Raw genomic sequence first — 19877 nt, forward strand, 5'->3', positions numbered from 1 at the left:
ATCCCATTATCCAATCACATGATTAATGCTTTTGTGCTGCAATTTCACAGTAAATGTTTAGAGATAAGTGCTATATGTGAACTATACAGTTAGCTTGTATAAATGACAATGTTGTTTTTTCATTGCTGTGAGGCATCCTATGAGCTTTTCTATAGGCTCTTGTGTTACAGTAATTAAACCAATTGGATGAGCTCAAGATATTTGTTCATTATTGGCTGGCATTGTGGAGGTACATGGTTTTCATCTTAAAGCTGTGATGTGTGTAAGCACATGTGTGTTGTGAGTGTAAAAAAAGAGAAGCTGTCATTATATTACTGATTGTTGCTTGTTTTGTCTGTCCATTGTTTCTTTATAGCTTAATTTTTTCACTCCATCTCTCTTTCAGTTGCAGTTGAAACAATCCCCAACACACACAGACACACACTTTGTTCCTACTAACAAGCTCCTTCATATTGTGTGTGTAGGTCACACAGTGAGATAGGGCCGAGACCGCCTCATGTGTCAGACCTCCTCTGTGTTTTGGTCCCCACTGACCCCCATCCTCCCAGCATCAGTGGGATGTCCCAGGTGTGTCTCCTCTTCGCCTTGCTTATGCTCTGCAACTCTGCAACAAAGGTACGACTCACGGCCTCACTCTCTTTTTCACATGCACACACACACACACACACACACACACACACACGTGTCTTTGAGCTAGATGATGGGGCTGCGATGAAGCTTCAGAAAGTTTCGTCCTTCTTCAGGTCTCCTGTACTAACTCCCTGGAGCTTGTGAAGGAGCAGTGGAGCAGCTTCAGAAACCAATGCCTGGACTACCTCAACGCCACACCCCCCGCCACAGGTGAGCCCCTCTTCTCCCAGGATGAAAGAGAGATGCATGCAGGAGAATGAAGCCTGAACTACTATAAGCCAAAAGCTAAATTTCAAAGATCTGATCTTTATTGCAGGGCTGGTGTGTAACAGGGCCTTTGACCTGTACGCCTGCTGGCCTGATGGACTCCCAGGAACCATTGTCAATGTCTCCTGCCCATGGTTCCTGCCATGGTACCATAAAGGTGTGTGTTATGATAAGATGAGATAAACTGTATTTATCCCAGGGGGAACTTATTGTGCAGCAGTCAGTACAAAGTGGGAAAGATTGCAAATATATGGAGTGCAAATGAACAAAATCTAAACAATAAAGATTATCAGTTAAGGTGCAAAAAACAAATATACACAATGTCGGAAATGTAAACGATAAGTATAGATATTACTTCCCAGAGCTGTGTGCAGAAACTATCCCTTTTTCTCCCAAATTGGAGCTCCTCTCCAACACACCTTCATGAGAAGTACAGTACTGGATATTAGAGTTTTTCTAAACTGCTACTGTAGGTAGGCCTCGTCCCACTTGTTGAGTTGAAGCACTGACGTCAGTTCGTTTGAGAAATACATGGATACGGTGCCTCATGATGTGAGAGTAAAACTTCAGAGAAAGAGCTTTTTTGAAGATTGCTTCATTAAAGTTGTTGTGGATTTAATGGAAAATGCTTTGCAATGGCAATGCAGCTCTTAATACTGTATATGTCCTTGCCATTCAGTGGGATGAAAGAAACCATCTGTTGGATGAATGCTGTACTGAATAGTGTGTACCGTGGTTTCAGTGAGTGCATGATGCATTTATTGTGTGTGAATGCCACATATTAGTCATTAGTCAGCTATCACTCTCTCTATACTATCAATTTAAGAGTGGTATCAAAACTTCACACTTTCTCCGGGAGCAGCACACCTGTCCTGTGGAGCTTTTTGAGACTTTCCTGGGGTGAAAACTAAAGCGTAGCAAAATGTTTATTTAAACTGAAACATTGCTGCACCCTGTCGTGTTTGCAAGCGCACTGCCTTTTTAACACCTCTGACACACCCACCAAACAAGAGAAAAAGTACCTTTAAAGCCCGTGGCTCACCGTTTCAACTGGAAACTGTAGCAAAATGGGATAAGATTTCTCACTGTATTGTTGTGTGTAGATTGAGATTTGTGTATATACGGTATCTGGACAGTTCAGGATCCATGTCACATGTCATCCTAATATACAATCTCATAATCTGTGCCTCTGCATGAACAGTTCAGCAGGGTGTGGTCTACAGAGTCTGCAGTGAAGATGGTCAATGGGCGCCAAAGAATACCAGCGAATGTGAGGCCGACCCTGATGAGGTGTGTGTATACATTAGAGTGTTTGTGTGTGTGTGTGTGTGTGTGTAAGTGGATCAGGCCTGGCTTGTGAGATAACAGTTCCCATGTTTGAAAGCTGCTTGGAGTGGTGACTCAGCGTGTGAAAATCCTCCTATCTGTTCAATACTGTTTAGGAAAATTTTTGTGCCAGGTTTAATCTACACTGAGTGTGTGGGTGGATAGGCAGGTAGATGTGTATGAAGGCAATGCATGGAAGTAACTGACTCAGCCCCTCATGTTGGTTCTGCAGCACCAGTATGGCCGCATCCTCAGTCAGCTGCGGATCATGTATACAGTGGGCTACTCGCTCTCCCTGGGAGCTCTGCTAATGGCCCTTGGAATCCTCATCACCTTCAGGTACAACATGTACAAGGAGTAAACGGTTGGGGGTGGAAAGAAAAAGAAGGAAGAAAAAAGAAAGAAGGAAGGAAGGAAGAAATGAATTATCAATAAAGGGGTGAAGAACAATAACATACAGGAAATGACTGAGGAAAGCAAGAAGAAAGGAACAAAGGAGAATGAATGGGATGACAATGGGAAAAATAACAGAAAATAAAAGAAATAAAAAAATAGTGATGAATGAAATGAGGAAAATATAATAAAAGTAAGGAAGGAACAAAGGAGGAAGAAATTATAGAAGAATGAAAATAAATGAAGGGGGGAGAACAATGAAAAAGAGGGAAACTAGGGAAATAAGGAGGGAAGGAAGGGAGAAATAAAGAAAGGAAGAAGATAAGAAGGAAGGGGGTCAATAAGAGAGAACAGACAGGAAGAGAAAAAGAAGCCATGCATGAAAGGTGGAAAAAAAGTTTGAAAAAAAATAAAAGAAAGCAAGACAAAAAAAATGCAAGGACTGGAAAAAAAATAATCATTTTAGTCATGTTCCTGCATGCAAAGTAATGAATAGAACATATACAAGTCAAAAGCCATCACACACTGTCACCTCTGCACCAGGAAGCTCCACTGTATGAGGAACAACATCCACATGAACCTGTTTTCCTCCTTCATCCTGAGAGCCGTGTCCATCCTGGTCAAAGACGCCCTGCTGACCCTCACACTGGACCCCAGGAGCAGCAGTGACACCCAGACACAAGCCTGGGTCAACATACCGGTCAGAGCAAACACACAACAATCACTACAAACATTATTTAATTTTTTTTTCATTACATGTTAAATATAATAAAGTATCAAAGTGACTCCTTGCATAAGAGGAAACAGAAACTCTAATACAATACTTCAACTGCAACTCCCTTCCTTTCCACTGCAGTAAAACATCACACTACGTCATGCACTGTTGCTTGAACATAAATTGTAAATGCAGAAAAGTGCATATGAAAATAACAGTAATGAGGAACAGGGTTGCGACACATTTAAAGACTACTCCATATTTCTTGAATATCTGTATTTTTCTGTGGCAAACTTTAAAGGTCCCATGGCATGAAAATTTCACTTTATGAGGTTTTTTAACATTAATATGTGTTCCCCCAGCCTGCCTATGGTCCCCAATTGGCTTGAAATGGTGATAGGTGTAAACCGAGCCCTGGTTATCCTGCTCTGTCTTTGAGAAAATGAAAGCTCAGATGAGCTGTTCTGGAATCTTGCTTGTTATGAGGTCATAAGGAGCAAGGTTACCTCCCCTTTCTCTGCTTTGCCCGCCCAGAGAATTTGGCCCACCCATGAGAGAGAGAGACATCATGGCTTTCAAACGAGAAAAGTGGCAGTTGGTCAAGGCCACACCCCCACCCTCCACCTTGCCCCTCCCTCTCTCCTCCTCAATAGCTACAGACACAGAAATGGCATGTTCTGAGGAAAGCTCATTGTGGGACTGGCTCTAGTGGCTGTAATTCTGCACCAAGGCTGAATTTCGGGAAAGAGACTTCAGGTACAGTATTAGGGGACCACTAAGGTCTATATAAAAGCATCCAAAGAGCACCATGTCATCGGACCTTTAACTGCTGTGAAGGATTGTGAACAAAGAAAGAAATATATGTGGATGCCAGAATCAAAAAGTTCATGTGAAGGACAGCTGTCCTTGTCCTCTGAACTGCTGAGCATTGTACTGTGCTGCAGCCTAACGCAGAGTCAATTCAACTGAGCTGAAAGCAGAATACTTGTGACTCCTTTGGAGATCTGGTTTAAAGGAGAATTCCGGTCGATTTCAACACGTAGCTCTGTTGTTTGTAAATTTGGAGTGCTGTCAGTAGCGAGAAAGACATGTTGCCTACACCGTGTTATCCTCCTGCTAGCGTTAGAACCCAGGAGAATGAAACCGGGCAAACTTTAAATGTGCTTTTAGCCTCTTAACATGTTCGAGATGTCATTACAAGTGCCTACCCATGTGAAGTGATTCCTTCCGAGTGAACACAGTGAATCTGACTGCAGTAGATGTGAAAGAAATGCATAAAAGTTGTAATAATTCAGCTCTGTGTAGTTCTGGTGTTGAGACGGAAAGACTTAGGGACCGTCTATAAACTACAACACCGAAAAGAGATACAACAAAAATATTTATTAATTTAATGATTACATAATGTAGTGTCTCCAAACTTACCTCAATTACAACTTGTCTCCTGCTAGTTGTACTACCGCACTTACTTTAAAAAAATAAGCATATGCCTATTTTTGAAAATATTTTTTGCTAGCTGGAGGATAACACGGTGTAGGCAAAACAGATTGTTTTCGTTTTTCTCGCTACTGACAGCACTCCAAATTTACAAACAACAGATCTATGTGTTGAAATCGAACAGAATTCTCCTTTAAGGTGACATTTTCGACTTTTGCATCAGAAAAAAAAGTTTCACCTTGGCTTATTGTTTGTATCCCCACCACCCTTGTCATATTGTTGTGTCTCAGGCTGTTACGTGGTGCCGTGGTGCCATGGTGATGATGCAGTACAGCGTGATGGCCAATAACTATTGGCTGTTGGTGGAGGGCATCTACCTGCACAGCCTGCTAGTCATCACCGTCTTCAGTGAGAGGAAGTACTTCTACATTTATCTGGCCATTGGCTGGGGTAAGAACCACAACTCTCACACAGTGATTGACAATCACATCGTAATGATGCTACACTTATTACACAATCTGTATTTTTTGTGCTTTTCTGACAGACAAATATTGGTCAATTTAGTGAGAAGAGTAAACAGGATTCTGACCCAAAATCAATCATTAGTAGCAAAGAGAGTCTGTCAAGCAGTTCAGATATGGTTAACAGGTATGTACAGTACATACATGCAGATTAATGATAAAATACAGAGCAGCTGTTTGGACAGGCAATTGTAGAGACAGGAAAAGTAGGAGATGGCGCAGTTATCATTTATTGGTATCTTGCACAATTCCAAAATGTATAAATCCTTCAGGACATGTAATAAAAAAAACAATCATGAGCCCATAAGAGCCACTTTGGTTTATCATTTCAGACCTGCTTTCTTGAAAACGTCTGTCTCTAAATAAAGAATGACTTTATGATGCTCATATTAAGTTTTCAGCTTGTTATTCTGATGTAGCAATTTAATTATATAGTTATCTTGAGATTGTAAATATTGTTTTCCTCATGCTTCACTGAGCGGAGATAACAAATCATGGTCTTGCCACAAATATTAACTGGATTGTCCATTGGATGTTAGTGAGTCATTCTAGCCCGACAGGACAGTTCATGTCAGCAGAAGAGACCAGGTTCATGAACGGATTAGATTCTGCTTTGCACACGCAGCAAGCATTTTCATATCAAGTCGTCATCGTGTTAAAGGAGAATAGATATTTTGTCTTGAGATAATGAGATTGTAAAGTCACCATCATAAATAATACTAAATAATACAAAAGAATCATGTCAACATAATCACTTGGTTAAAGAATATATATAGCGCAAATAATTAATGTAATTAAGTGTTGGAGTGACTGATCTACCAGGAGCACAGCATCTATGATATCATCGCTAATCTGGTAAAATGACAACTTTATGTCCTAAAAAGTTTGACTCTGTTCACTTTCTTCTTTTACCTTTGTCATTCTCAGGTGCACCACTCATATTTGTGTTGCCGTGGATCACAGTGAAATATCTGTATGAGAACGAGGAGTAAGTTGCTTTTTTATCACATGAAAGGCAGTTTAGATGGAACAGCTTTTCTCTGTTCATTCATACTATAGTGTATGAATGTGTGATGATTCTTTGGATACAGTGAAAAGATCAAAATCAAACGTATGTGTGTGTGTGTGTGTGTGTGTGTGTGTGTGTGTGTGTGTGTGTGTGTGTGTGTGTGTGTGTGTGTGTGTGTTTGTGTGTAGGTGCTGGGAGAGGAATATTAACATGGGATATTGGTGGATCATCCGTTCTCCTATACTGTTTGCTTATCTGGTAAGGCTGTCTGTATCTGTCTGTTTGTCTCTTACTCTCATATTCTCTGTCTGGCAGTCTACAATTGAACAATTTAATGAAGGAAGTTCAAGTCCAGAGTGTGCTGGCATGTGATCGAGCTACAGATGCACATAACACACACACACACACACACACACACACACACACACACACACACACACACACACACACACACACACACACACACACACACACACACACACACACACACACACACACACACACACACACACAGCAGCTGACATTCCCCAAATGTGTCTTTGCAGATGTTGCTGTGAATAGAGATACCGAAAGATACCAAATGCTTGTGTTTGGGTGCATGTGTGAAAGTATGTAGAACATATTGATTCACCTTAAAATTACACCTAATTTCCAAGTTTTCATTTTTTATACATCTGCAACATTAGGATCTCTTCCCACTGAATACTTTAGATGATGTTGACAGAAAGCAACTCTGTGTAGTCAAGTGTAGCATCTAACTATGATTTTATGCAGTAAAAAAAAAAAAATCAAATCAGCCAGATGTTCAGTCAAGTGTTTTGTCTAATTTTAAATCTCCAGGGGAAGATGGAGTGTGACGTGACTCTTTCAGGCTCCTACTGCAGTGTAGTATACACTGATACAGCAAAACATGACTCATAGTTTTAGTCCACCACACTATTAACCCTTGTGCATCCCTGTAAAAAAAAGATGCTGATATAATAATATATTATTATTTTCCACTTTCACTAAGTTAAATATTTAACCAATGCCAAATGTATCCATTTTCAGAATTGTAACCCTTTAAAATGCCAGTTGGGTTATATAATGCAACTTTTGTTTGTTTTTTTATGAAAAAAAACAACAATATGTAATTATTATCTGTACAAATGCTATGGGGAAGTTTAATTTTTTCACAGTGTCACATATGTCTTTGGCAACAACATTGATTTTGATGCATAGCATCAAACACTGCAATGCTCCATAATACAGCAGCAATAACCTGAGTGGAAATCAGGAAAATAGCATGTAGTTGCCCCATAGGGGAAACATAAAAAATGGCTCAATCTGGTGGAAAATAGTAAAAACTAAAACTTTGAAGTTTCAATGGACATTTTTGTCCCTAAGGGTCTAACTGTCTATTGGCTATGCAATCATTATCAACTTGTTATTGTCAAAATGTAGACAATATTATTAACACGGCCAAAATGATTGAAAAGTTAAAAAGCCAAAATTTTCCCTAGTGATTAAAGTCACTGATTAATTTACAAATAAATCAGAAAAAATGGGCTGGGAGTATGCACTCTTTTTTTGTGAAACATTTATGTCAATAATGTGCTTGAAGTTCCTGTTCTGTTCTTTTGCACGTTTTTCTTGTTCTACTAACAGTTATAAGCCTGAGGAGATTAATCTACAAAGATGAAAGTATGAAAAAAAACTTTTAACTTTTAAACTTGTAACAGCTTCATTATAGTGAAAATAGTGAGAAAATGTGACCTCAGAAACTGAAATCGAAGTAATTAATTCCCAATGATTCACACCCTAAATTGTATGTCAACTATCATTTCTATATCTTCAGTGTTCTACAAACACACACACACACAGACACACACACACAGACACTCACACACACACGCACACACACACACACACACACACACACACACACACACACACACACACACACACACACACACACACACACACACAGAAATAAGTTGTGGAATTCCTTGTGTGTGTTTCCTGCCTCTTGTTCCCATAGATACAAACAACTTTATGGATGGAAACACTTATGATCACAAGTGCACAGTAACACTAACAGTAGTAACCTTTGTGACCTCATGCAAAAGCGTACATGTGCACGTGCGCACACACACACACACACACACACACACACACACACACACACACACACACACACACACACACAAAGACACACTGAATTATTCTGAAACCCGTACATTTCCTAGACTGTTTAAGTCGCACAGTTTGTTCCATGTGGAAAAAATCTCTTTATCTTAATCTCTGAAATAGTTGCTCTCCAGTTGTGTAACTTCATATGTCATCCTCCAGCAATCCCAAACACAACCCTGCAGTTCAGCTATTGTTCACACATACATATTCACACCTAAATAAACTGCATTTGTGTGCACTCAAACACACACACACACACACACACACATTCACACAAACACATCTGTCAAGACAACATACACACGTTACCAAATTTGGTAAGTAATATTCGGTAATAACTTGAGTGCTGTAATAATTAATGTTCTCTGTCACTGGAGAGGGTCTGCACTAGATCACTGTGTGTGTGTGTGTGTGTGTGTGTGTGTGTGTGTGTGTGTGTGTGTGTGTGTGTGGTGTGTGTGTGTGTGTGTGTATGTGTATGTGTGTGTGTGTTGAAATCCCACAGGGCACAGAAAGGCATTTTCGGGAGTCTCTGTCTTACACATTATGTCATCTAAAAATCATTTTTTAGATCATTTAACTCCCCCTCTCTTCTTCATTTTAGATTAACTTCTTCATATTCATACGAATTATCAAAATCCTGATGTCTAAACTCAGAGCTCATCAGATGAGATACACTGACTACAAGTTCAGGTGAGACTTAACTGGTTTCTTGAATCTTACCTGATAAAGGTCGTAACTAAAATGAGCAGTGGATAACCTTTCTGCTTTCTTGTAATATTCCTCCTCTCCAGATTAGCAAAATCCACTCTGACTCTCATTCCTCTGCTCGGGATTCACGCCATCCTCTTCACCTTCGTCATTGACGAGTCTGTCCCTAAAGGCTCCATGCTGCGCCTCATTCGCCTCTTCTGTGACCTGCTGTTCAACTCTTTCCAGGTCAGAGCTCAACTTAACATTCAACTTATTTACATGTACATCCTCAAACATTCGAATATTAGTATGTTTCTCCATGTTTTTTCTCTTTATGCCTCTATCTTTTCTTTTCTGAGGCATACATGAACAATTGTAAGCCTTTTGTTGTTTCTTTACAGTTTTTTTCGATTGCTAAACGACAGTGGGCACAACTGGAGTCACATGTGCAAAACTCTAACTACAGTCTGCACTACCTACAGTCACCTGAGCTAAACAGTTCACATCACCTGCAAAACTCATTCAAAGCAACACAACTCTTAACACACCGTCTCAAACAGTATGCACGGGCCTCACTGAGATAACACACACTGTCACTCAGAACACACTGAGGGTAAAAACACTAGCATCAAACACCAATACAGAAATTACAAACTTTCTCATCTTTACAGTTCGAACAATTTGAGTGACTTGACACTACTCAACAGTTTATTTAAGGAAAAAATATAGATTGTATAGCATACCAATTTTTACATAAGGTAAACAAGAAGGAATGAAAATCAGCAGTTTTCTTCAATAAAGTGTCTCTAGTAATTTATGGAATTACTGGGGAAAAAAAACTAAAGGTACATAACAGTAACAAAGAATAGTGTGACTAATCCTGCCTCTCTCCAGCATCATGTGGCAAGTTTTCTTCATCACATTAGATGTCTGCATCATCTCTAAATACAAATGAATGTGGTGTTTCTTTCACCTCCATTACTTTCTGAAAAACAGTAAGAACACAGTTTGACTATTGTAAAGATATAGTGTTTTTCACTTTTTTTTATAGCTGCGTACATAACCTCAGACATCTTACCTGGAAATATTGGTATCTTTGCTCTTTTACCTGTTTCTCTCAAACAGTACAGTGTATGATTGTTTCATTCTTATTTGGTGTTTGTATACAAAAAAAGACTTTCTGAGCTTTCTCTGTATAAATACCGTATATGTTCACTAACTAGTCTAAAATAAGACACTTGCTTAGGCTTTCAGCTAAAATTGCAATCAGCAGTGTTTGATAGGCACCAGACTGAAATCTATTCTGTTTTGAATGTGTGGTTAACAGTTTTGACAGCAGTGTGTTAGCATTTGAACAAAGTGCTGTAAATCTACAGTGTTGTGCACGTTGTGGTTAAAGTCATGGGATAAGTGTGTAGAGTTTTGAAAACTGTGTTCAAGCAATGAAAAATGAACTAGAGTTTGGTCCACATGAACTGCTGCTGTGCAGACTGTAGTTAGAGTTTTGCACATGTGACTCCAGTTGTGCTCACTGTCGTTTAGCAATCGGAAAAAACTGTAAAAGGGATTTTGACTCAAATGAGTATTTCTTTTGATTCATCTATAAGAAATATTGTACATTAAAGGAAACTTATCCTGATTTAGTGTTAAAATGTATTTATTCATTTCATATTCTTCTTTTGTAAAAGGTTTTACAAAGCACTTTTTCATTGAGAATAAGCAATACATGGACCTGGAGTAAACCAATCTACAAATGGATGAATGAACAGTAGCATATTTAAATCTTACATATTTAAAGGTGTCCTGTGGAGTTTTTCTTGTAAACCGTCCAGTGTCACTCACCAAAATGCACTGTGTGTATCCTGATCCTGGAGGTCTAACACATATGTCCTTCCTCATTAAACATCTGCAAAGCCAATTGTTTAGAAAAATATGAAACCTCAATTGTTTCCATCCATTTTTACTTGCTACCAGTCTTTTTCTTTCCTGCCTTTGTTGGTGCATCGCTGCCTTCTTTGGTGTGTTACCGCCACCTGAAGATTAGTTGTGACCTAAACTAGCAATGCATTTATCTTACAAAGTACTACTAAGTATTGCTTAGCCTTTGTGCCAAAGAACTCATACAGGTATAACGGACCCGTACTGATGCATTGGGTGACAAATAACATAAATTCATAGTGGGGAATATGGTACAGCTCTTTTACAGGTTTTTAATTACCTGCTTTTTCGACAACAATGGAGTTCTATGACACAAAGGTTGTAAGTTATATTTATATATGTTTATAATATTAAAAAAATGAAAACATATTTAGAGCTGTGTCCTTTAAAGCTCTCATATTTTGTTAGTTTATACTCGTATTTTTGGTTTCTTCTAGAACATGTTTACAAAGCATTAATGTTCCAAAAACATTATTTTTCTCATACTGTTTTATGCCTGTATACATGTCTCTTCAAGCCCCCAATAAAATGCCCAGTCTGCTCTGATTGGTCAACGTTTCCAGGTCTTCCGCATCTGCACTTTCTGCATTTTTGCACCGTCATTGCAGACGGGGAATGCACTGCACGTGATCATTTAGCAAAATTATATGCTATATAGTAGTTGTGAGATAACAACATACGGAAGTCCTGAGGGCTTGTTTAAAGGCACCGTTTCTAAACACGAGCTGTGTGAATCTCTGTGGATGTGAGTTTTGATAATTTCCCAGTATTTATATAGCATGGAGTTATAATGAAAAAAATGTTTTTTTTATTTTCCGGTATCTGATGTGACTAAAATTTTTAAAATCCACTTTCTTTTTCAGGGCTTGCTAGTTGCCATCCTGTACTGCTTTGTCAACAAAGAGGTGAGACAGATGTGCTTTCATTTCAAGCACCACCTTAATTTAATATCTGCCTTTCTGGCAGTTCCTTCCTTTCCTTTTGTAGAGACAATAAATAAAAAGACATTAAATAAAGACATTTTTCATCATCAGTGTTCCTGTTGCCAGCCTTTATCGGACCTTTTATATCGCGTAAAGCTCCATCTTTGTTCAAGTTCCACTTTATACTTTTGTTTACAAAGTGGGACATGCACAACATCATCCATCTGTCCATATAGCCATAGTCTTTGGCAAGAGAGTAAGTCCATAAGTAAGTGCTCAGCGTCTTATTTAATCTTCATCACAAATCTTCATGTGTCTGTCCTCTATCTGCTCTCTCTCTCTCTCTGCTGTCCCGTCATCCCTCAGGTGCAGTCAGAGATGCTAAAAAAGTGGAAGAGGTGGAAGCTGGGTAAGGACATCGATGAGGAGTACCGCCACACCCACAGCCACACTCCGCACATCAAGAGCGGCAGTATTGCCACTGGCAATCTGCCCTATCTCCATGACAACAATGTCAGTGATCTCGGCGGTGACTCACCTTGCCTCAACAAGGCTGACAGAGACCCCTCCTGCTCCGCCACACTGGAGGACAACCGCCGACTAGTCGTCTCCTACAGCAACGGGACAAGGAAAGGCGGGCCCGCCAAGAGCAGACACACCCTGCAGTTGTCTTTCCTGCCACACCGAGGCGTTGGCAGTAATGTGACCACTACCACAGAGGACGCGTGTCTGGAGGAGAAGGTGCAGTGCCGCACATGCCCTCTGGACGGAGAGGAGACTAATGTATGAAGACAAACTGCTCTGAGGCATCTTTACGAAAACTCTTACTGTTTGTGCTTATCGATGTTTCGGATCAGTGTTTATCATGCGCCAACAAAACAGCCTGAGTGGGAGCAACCCACACATAGGCCTACATGATGTTTTAACCTGCCCAGCTGCAGATTAATATTTATTGGTTTTGGGACGTTAAGCGAAAAAGCACTTATTGATTTCAGACATTAGGAATGATAACATAAATTAAAAAGAAACGTGTGTGTATGTGTATGTGCGCGTGTATATGTGTGTGTGTGTGCGTGTGCGTGTGTATGTGCGTACATGGAGGACTGCCATTTCGCCACCGACCCTGCTCACATCTTTCCATCTGTACTGCTACTGCCGTTGTGAGCTGTGCTTGTGTTGTTTGTAAGTTTGCATCAGCAATGGACGAATTTGATGATTGAATGATGAATTTTTTTTGGGTGGTTTTAGGAAATAGAAGAATGTGGACTTCAGCAAGCATGACTCGAGATGTCTTGTCTCTCATATCAAGATGAAAGAAGATTCATTGAACATTACTGACTGTCATCATGCAGTGCTTGCAATGTTGAGACAGAGGATTGATGCTTTGATCTTCAGAGAGACTATAATGTTTAAGTTATTTGGGTTTTAAATGACCAATGCCAAACGAGGAAATACTAAGAAGCCATGATAGGATTTACAGTAAATCAGTTGGATCGAACCAGGCATCCAATCTACCTTTTCATGCACATTCCTTCTTCCCTTTTTGTCTATAATAACCCCATCCTTCGCCTTTTGAAACAGATTTTCCTGACTGAATGTATATGAACAATGGAGAAATATAGGGTGGAACAATATTTAAGTGTATATATGTAATAAGAAATATGCCCATAGCACCTGCATTTAGGAGACTTAATTTGCATTTGCATTTGTCTTCATGCAGAAAATTCTATAGTTTATTGGATGAAAAGCAATTTGGCTTATGTGATTTTTAGTGCTGTACATAAACCGAAGTACCTCCAGAGCATGGTCATCATACTGCTCCAATCATTGTCCTTACAGCCTCACATTATTTCATAACATCATACAGTAGAATATGGCAAACACAGAACATAAAGTGATTTTCTACACAATAGAAAAAATTCATTTTATGTGCCAGAAAGGTTTTTCATTTCATTATGAATGAAAAAAAAAAATTCTGAAACAAGCACCACGTTTACAACAAAGTAGTCTATATTCACGATGATTCATGTCCGTTTCCTTCTGCTTTCTTTGTGTTGGAATTTTTAATTTTCAAGGCTATTTTGCAGTTGCTCCGTGAGGAGCTTAGCGCCACCCATGACGATTGTGATTGGTTTAAAGAAAAGCCAATAAACCAGAGCATGTTTGTCTCCCTGCAGCGTGTGGATGGTCTGGCAAAGCGAGACTACTTTGATGTTAGTCTCGCTTTGCCAGACCTTCCTCCACAGTGCTGTGGAGGAAGGTCTGGCTAGTCCACACAGCATTCCGGGATGGGAGAGAAAAACGTGTTCTGGTTTATTGGCATTTCTTTAAACCAATCACAATCGTCATGGGTGGTGCTAAGCTCCGCACGGAGCCGGTGCAAAATTGTTGTGCTAGTGAAAACTCAGATTGGACAGAAGTCTAGCTAGCTGTCTCAATTTACCCTGCAGAGATCTGAGGAGCAGTTAACCATAGTCCTCATAAATCCACCGGAGTTTAAAATTCCAACACAAAGAAAGCGGAAGGAGACGGACATCAGCGAATTCCTGAAGTGGAACGTCAATGATATAGACTAACAAAAGAGTAACCACCTGATATTTATTTCTTATTATATATTTAGTTATTTTCTTCTGCAGATCGGATCAGGGCTCATACTACACACAGAACCACTTTCATAATTTTGGAGTAAGAAAATGGGTAAATTAATGGATTGGCATTTTTAAACTTTTAAATTTTGGTATTTTCCAAATATGATCAAGTTCAGTCACTCGAGAGCCAACAAGGATTTTCACAAAGGGATTTCTGATGAACTTTTCATCAAGGATGGTAAACAAATATATAGTTTGAAATGTAAAAGCGACAAGTAAGCACTGTAAATATTGATAAATGTGAATGCCGGTATTCTAAAGACAAAGACGTGGGTGGAGGGAACAGTTCAGCTGAGAATGAGAATAGACATGAAGAATTATATTGAATAAAGACACAAAACATGATTGTACCTGCCTTTTATTTAGATGTTGCAATTGTAAGTGGGGGCCCAAAGCAAACAATGTCATGACAGGATGCAAAAAAAGTTTTATATTAAAGCCAAATTGTTGTGTCTCATTTGTCTCTGTGGATCCAATTAAACTGAATTATGTCAGCAATCAAGTGTCAGTGTATTGTGTGAATTCAACATATGAGAGAGAGACATGTCATTCCTCCGCAGTGAGTTTACTGTCTGCTGATCATGAGATGACACGAGCTGGCACTTTTGACAAATGTGTAGTAGAGTAAAGTAAGTAGAGTAACAATGCATACCTAAATGACATTTTGTGGCTGCTGTCACAGCAGAAATGTTTCTGAGTAGAAAAACATGTTTCACATTGGCTTCAATTTGATAGACATTAATAACTCCTCTCTGCATGTGCATGCATATCATAGTGCAGTTATTCCACATCATGGTTGACTGCAAAGCCAATCAGTGGACTTACTATCAATCAACGCATGTTTCCATTGGAGATGACTGCAACATGAAATTATAATAACTCCTCTGTGTCTTGTTGCGCAGCGGGTAATAGGTTGTCAGTGGATGAATTATGTATTGGTTGCGCACACATGTCCAATAATGTGTGTGCATGTGTGTTCATGTGTGTGATTGATCTAGAAATCTAGCTGAAAACACCTCCCTCCCTATCCTTTTATTTACATATAACAGAGAACATAAACCACTGGAGGCAGCTCTCTGCGTGGCAGGATAAACCCCACAGAGAATATTATTAAGCACGGCTCCCAATGTCTCTCAGGGGAATCGCCTGACTTTCACAATATGTAGAGACTACAGAATGAGATTGGTATGCAACGGAGACATAATGTAAGAGTATAGACAGGAGTTTGTCTCTGGCACATTTTTGTTTCTAGAATAACCATTTTGAAATAAATTAGTGTGTGATTCATTCAAGATTCATGAGTGATTATTCATAATGTTAAGATTCTGTGCCGGTATTTAATTATGGAGTTCCTTGTATGACTGTGTTTGGTCTCTTTTGTGTTATGGTCCAATATACCCTCACCAAGCTAAATGGGGAAATTAAATCTAGAAAGTCTGTAACAAGACAAATAAATAAAAAATGGATTCATTCATTACATAAAAATAAATACACCAGTATACAAATTAATGAATATATAAATGTTTTTTGTTTTTGTTTTTTAAAGGTGAAAACTGATAAAGTGTAACAACAAACTTTTACTTTTAAACTGATTTAATTCTGGTATCAAAAGCTAACATCAACCTTTTTGACTTCATAGGAGTCAAAAGGCTAATGTAAATAGTTTGCAAATGCATCATAACCAATCATATAATTTATTGATCCCCAGGGAGGAAATCCAGTTGTTGCAGCAACCCAGATTAAAGTGCCGATTACAAGTACAGATAAATAGACAAAGGGTAAGAAATAAGAATAACAAAAAAAGAATAGAAATGAAATGAAAAAAACTGTACAAAAGCAGTTGGATCCAACAATCCCCAGTGTGGGATTAATAAAGTCTATCTTATTTTATCTTAAAATCACAAGGATTTCAGGGCTAAGTGTATAATCAGTGTGCATGGCATAATACTGTTGTCATTAAACAAAGCATGTGAAGGGTCCTGAACTATTAATGTCGCTTTCCTCCTGGTTTGTGTGGTGTTCAGCTCCACCAGCTATTTGGGGGTTTGCATAATCTTGGGTTCGTGTTAACTATTTTCATGAGCTTGCTTTTGCTCATATAGCCCCTACATTTCCAGTCCAGTATGCATGCATAGGTGGATTATGAGACAATGGGACCCTGGACGTGGCAGGGAAGGTACCGTACCACTGTCCTACTACTGCCAGAAGCATAATTCGGTCGTTGTCTATCACCACCCCTTAGAGGCCCCTTAGACAGAGCTTCTGCTGTTGTTTTGCACTTGCTTTTTGGAGTTTTTCCACAAAGTCGAACGACCTATATTGCAGAGAGCGCTCAGCCCCTCGAATAAACTCACATAAAATGTATCATGATGGTTTATGTCTTGTGACGTCTTCAAAGTGAATTAAGGCTATTCCTTAATTTTTACAATAGAACTTGTGTGACTCTGTTATTGACATGAATGACTAAGCCCTTTGACTATGTGAAATTAAATTAGTTCAAATTAAGTTAATAACTTCATGCGGGGGTTCTCTAAATGTCAGGTCGGAGGCTTGGACCCAAGTGCAAGAAGAAGAGGAGTGAGCAGAAGTTTGAATAAATAATAATTTAATGAAGCACAAAGAGACTTACAAACTTGTAAACAGGAGAAAATAATCCAAAAGAAACAGGAACACGGAAGGAATGGGGAAAAATCCAGGAGCACAAAAACACTCACAGGACTGAACTCTTCACAAAAGACAGATGACGACAAACCAACAACAGACAGAGAAAGCACACAGACTAAATACACGTGTAAATGAGGGTGAAACAAGGGACAGGGGAACAAGTGAAAGACATCAGGGCGGGGAAATCTCAAAGGCGGGAAAACACAAGACAGGAAGTATAACAAGACATGACATGGGAGAAACAGAGAGACTGCAAAATAAAACAGGAAACTAAGCATGAAACATACACTGCAAGGTAAAACACAGAAGACAGAAACAAGATATGTAAAATAACAAGGAAACAGAGAATAAATAAACAAAATAAAACAGGAAAAAACTACAACAGCAACCCACAGCGTTGACACTAAATGCAATTTTAACCCTTGGCCTGTATATTTAAGTTAAATTTGTTGCCATGCACATTTTTGCCACACTATTTGGCAAATGAAACTCAATTTTCCTCCTTGCTTTTAGCAGCACTGGAATTTTGAAAGCCAGAGGAGTTGTGTATTAAAGGTCCAATATGTAATACTGACAGCTAGTGTTTAAAAACGTTACTGCAATACAAATTCAAAATACTGGAGAGTCGTCTCCCCCGCCCCCTCCTGCCCAGACTTGAAGTTCACGGAGGTTGCCAGGCTGAGACCACAGCATTCACAACAATGTTGCTAGACGCTTGTCTCACATAGACAGACATTACTTCACAGCACAGCGGAGTAGCTAACGTTAGATGCTGGCTATATTGACGGTCATAGAAGCCCGTTCTCAGCGGGGCTCTGTACCCAACTGACAGACGTTGAATTACAGCAACAATCGCTAAACACACTGCAAACTCACAGTCCTCTCTTCCCGATATACAGGCCCCCTCTCGTGGCTTAAAATAACTTACCGTTGTCGGCTCCAGCCGCTGAACTACACGTTGTAAACAGCCATGGGCTGCTTGCCTGGTCCTCCGACGTTAGCAGTTAGCAGGGTTAGTATGGCGGCGTTAGCCAGGACTAGCCAGGATCACTTTACTGGCTGTGTCTCAATTGTTTTTGCGAGTAACCAACTCGGGTACTCTAGCTATATAATTCAATGTGAGTACACAAATGTTGAATTAACAAAATCAAAGCATAAAATGCCCTTCCCTTGAAGCCGTGATAAATTAGCCTGAAGCTAATGCTTACCTGTTCAGGAGGAAATTAGCCAACTCTGCGTCCTTTTGGGCTCTAAGCTGTCTCCATCTTTCAAATACATCTCCAATATTTACCCAGGGTTTGTTATGTCTCTAGTCACGCAACTGTTAGAAACATGCCGTTTGTTTGTTTTTTAAGTCCGGTACAATCTATCTCCGTTGATCCCGTTCGTTTGTTTGCTGCTTTCACGGCTGTACTAACATTACAGCTGTAGCACGCTGGGTTTACCTTTTTATAAGTATATCTGGCAACCCGGCCTGGCTGTCAAACTGTGCAGTTGATAACAACACACAGGCTAAAACACAAACAGAAATTCCGTTACGGAATGTACATTTCAAAAAGAAAAAATACTGAAATTAGCATTGTTGTAAGAAAACATAGTATTTCAGCTTAACATGTTTCCTTAATATCTGATGAGGCATTGGTGTCATTTTTGATTTATTACAGTAAATATATTACATATTGGACCTTTAATTCTTACCGAAGCTGATTAATGTTTAATGAGCAATCAGAAGCTAATTTCCTCATATTCAGACAAGAAAAAGACTCAAAATTACAAACCCAATCCAAGCTATTACAAAAACAGAACAAATAGTGGATTTTGTGTTGACTCTGCCCTTGCAGGGAGCATCTATTTTAAGGACTGTCCTATTATTCTAACTACTGGGACCAGCTAATGCTCCTGATGAGCAGTTGTGATGTTGCAGGTCTACAGGGAGGATTGTGGGAAATACATTATGTAAACAGAGGGCCACTCAAAACATATTACAGTGGTCAAAATCTTCCATACATCCGCTGTAAAACTGCCCCTCAGGATCACTCTGTTAAAGCCATCTGTGAGTAGTAGATTCAGCTAATTGGGGAAACAGTTTACAGCAATATTGTAAATTTCTGCCCAGACCCACAGCCAACTGGATTTTAAAATCCAGGTATGTATTAAATCTCTACCACAATGGAAAATATACAGAATGAGTTGTGTCTGCTTTTTCTCAATTCTGGTCGATTTGAGTTCCTGACAGTCCATCCAGTCCCGATTCTCTCTCTCAGTTTCACTTCTAAGAGATGGAGCAGATCATCATTACTGGGTGCCATCTTCAATCCATTGGCCACTAGAATTACTGGATGAATGATTGAATAACTTATTTAATATTGAATGAATAGCTGAATCCAATTACCCACAATGGTTCCCTGACCTTTAGTGACTGGGATTTGGTTTGAAATCACCAGCTTCATCATCACCTGTGCTTGTGTGTGTGTGTGTGTGTGTGTGTGTGTGTGTTTGTGTGTGTGTGTGTTGCAATCGCATGCAGTCTGTCGCTGGAAATCC

The 19877-nt window shown here is 39.4% G+C and overlaps 1 protein-coding gene across 1 annotated transcript in view; it reads left to right on the forward strand.

The window, feature by feature from the left end:
• gcgrb (glucagon receptor b) overlaps positions 1-14079 on the forward strand; it is a 57099-nt gene extending 43020 nt beyond the window's left edge. The window contains exons 3-15 of the mRNA XM_039817623.1: positions 465-615; positions 744-840; positions 947-1054; positions 2099-2187; positions 2456-2562; positions 3160-3316; positions 5056-5215; positions 6214-6274; positions 6484-6553; positions 9072-9160; positions 9262-9406; positions 11962-12003; positions 12388-14079. Of these exons, the coding sequence (XP_039673557.1) occupies positions 559-615; positions 744-840; positions 947-1054; positions 2099-2187; positions 2456-2562; positions 3160-3316; positions 5056-5215; positions 6214-6274; positions 6484-6553; positions 9072-9160; positions 9262-9406; positions 11962-12003; positions 12388-12810 (1605 nt within the window). The 5' untranslated portion in view covers positions 465-558 and the 3' untranslated portion in view covers positions 12811-14079. The remainder of the gene's footprint in view (positions 1-464; positions 616-743; positions 841-946; positions 1055-2098; positions 2188-2455; positions 2563-3159; positions 3317-5055; positions 5216-6213; positions 6275-6483; positions 6554-9071; positions 9161-9261; positions 9407-11961; positions 12004-12387) is intronic.
• Positions 14080-19877: the final 5798 nt, after the last annotated feature.

The sequence above is a fragment of the Perca fluviatilis genome, chromosome 1 (genome assembly GCF_010015445.1).
Source record: "Perca fluviatilis chromosome 1, GENO_Pfluv_1.0, whole genome shotgun sequence".
NCBI classification, from domain to species: domain Eukaryota; kingdom Metazoa; phylum Chordata; class Actinopteri; order Perciformes; family Percidae; genus Perca; species Perca fluviatilis.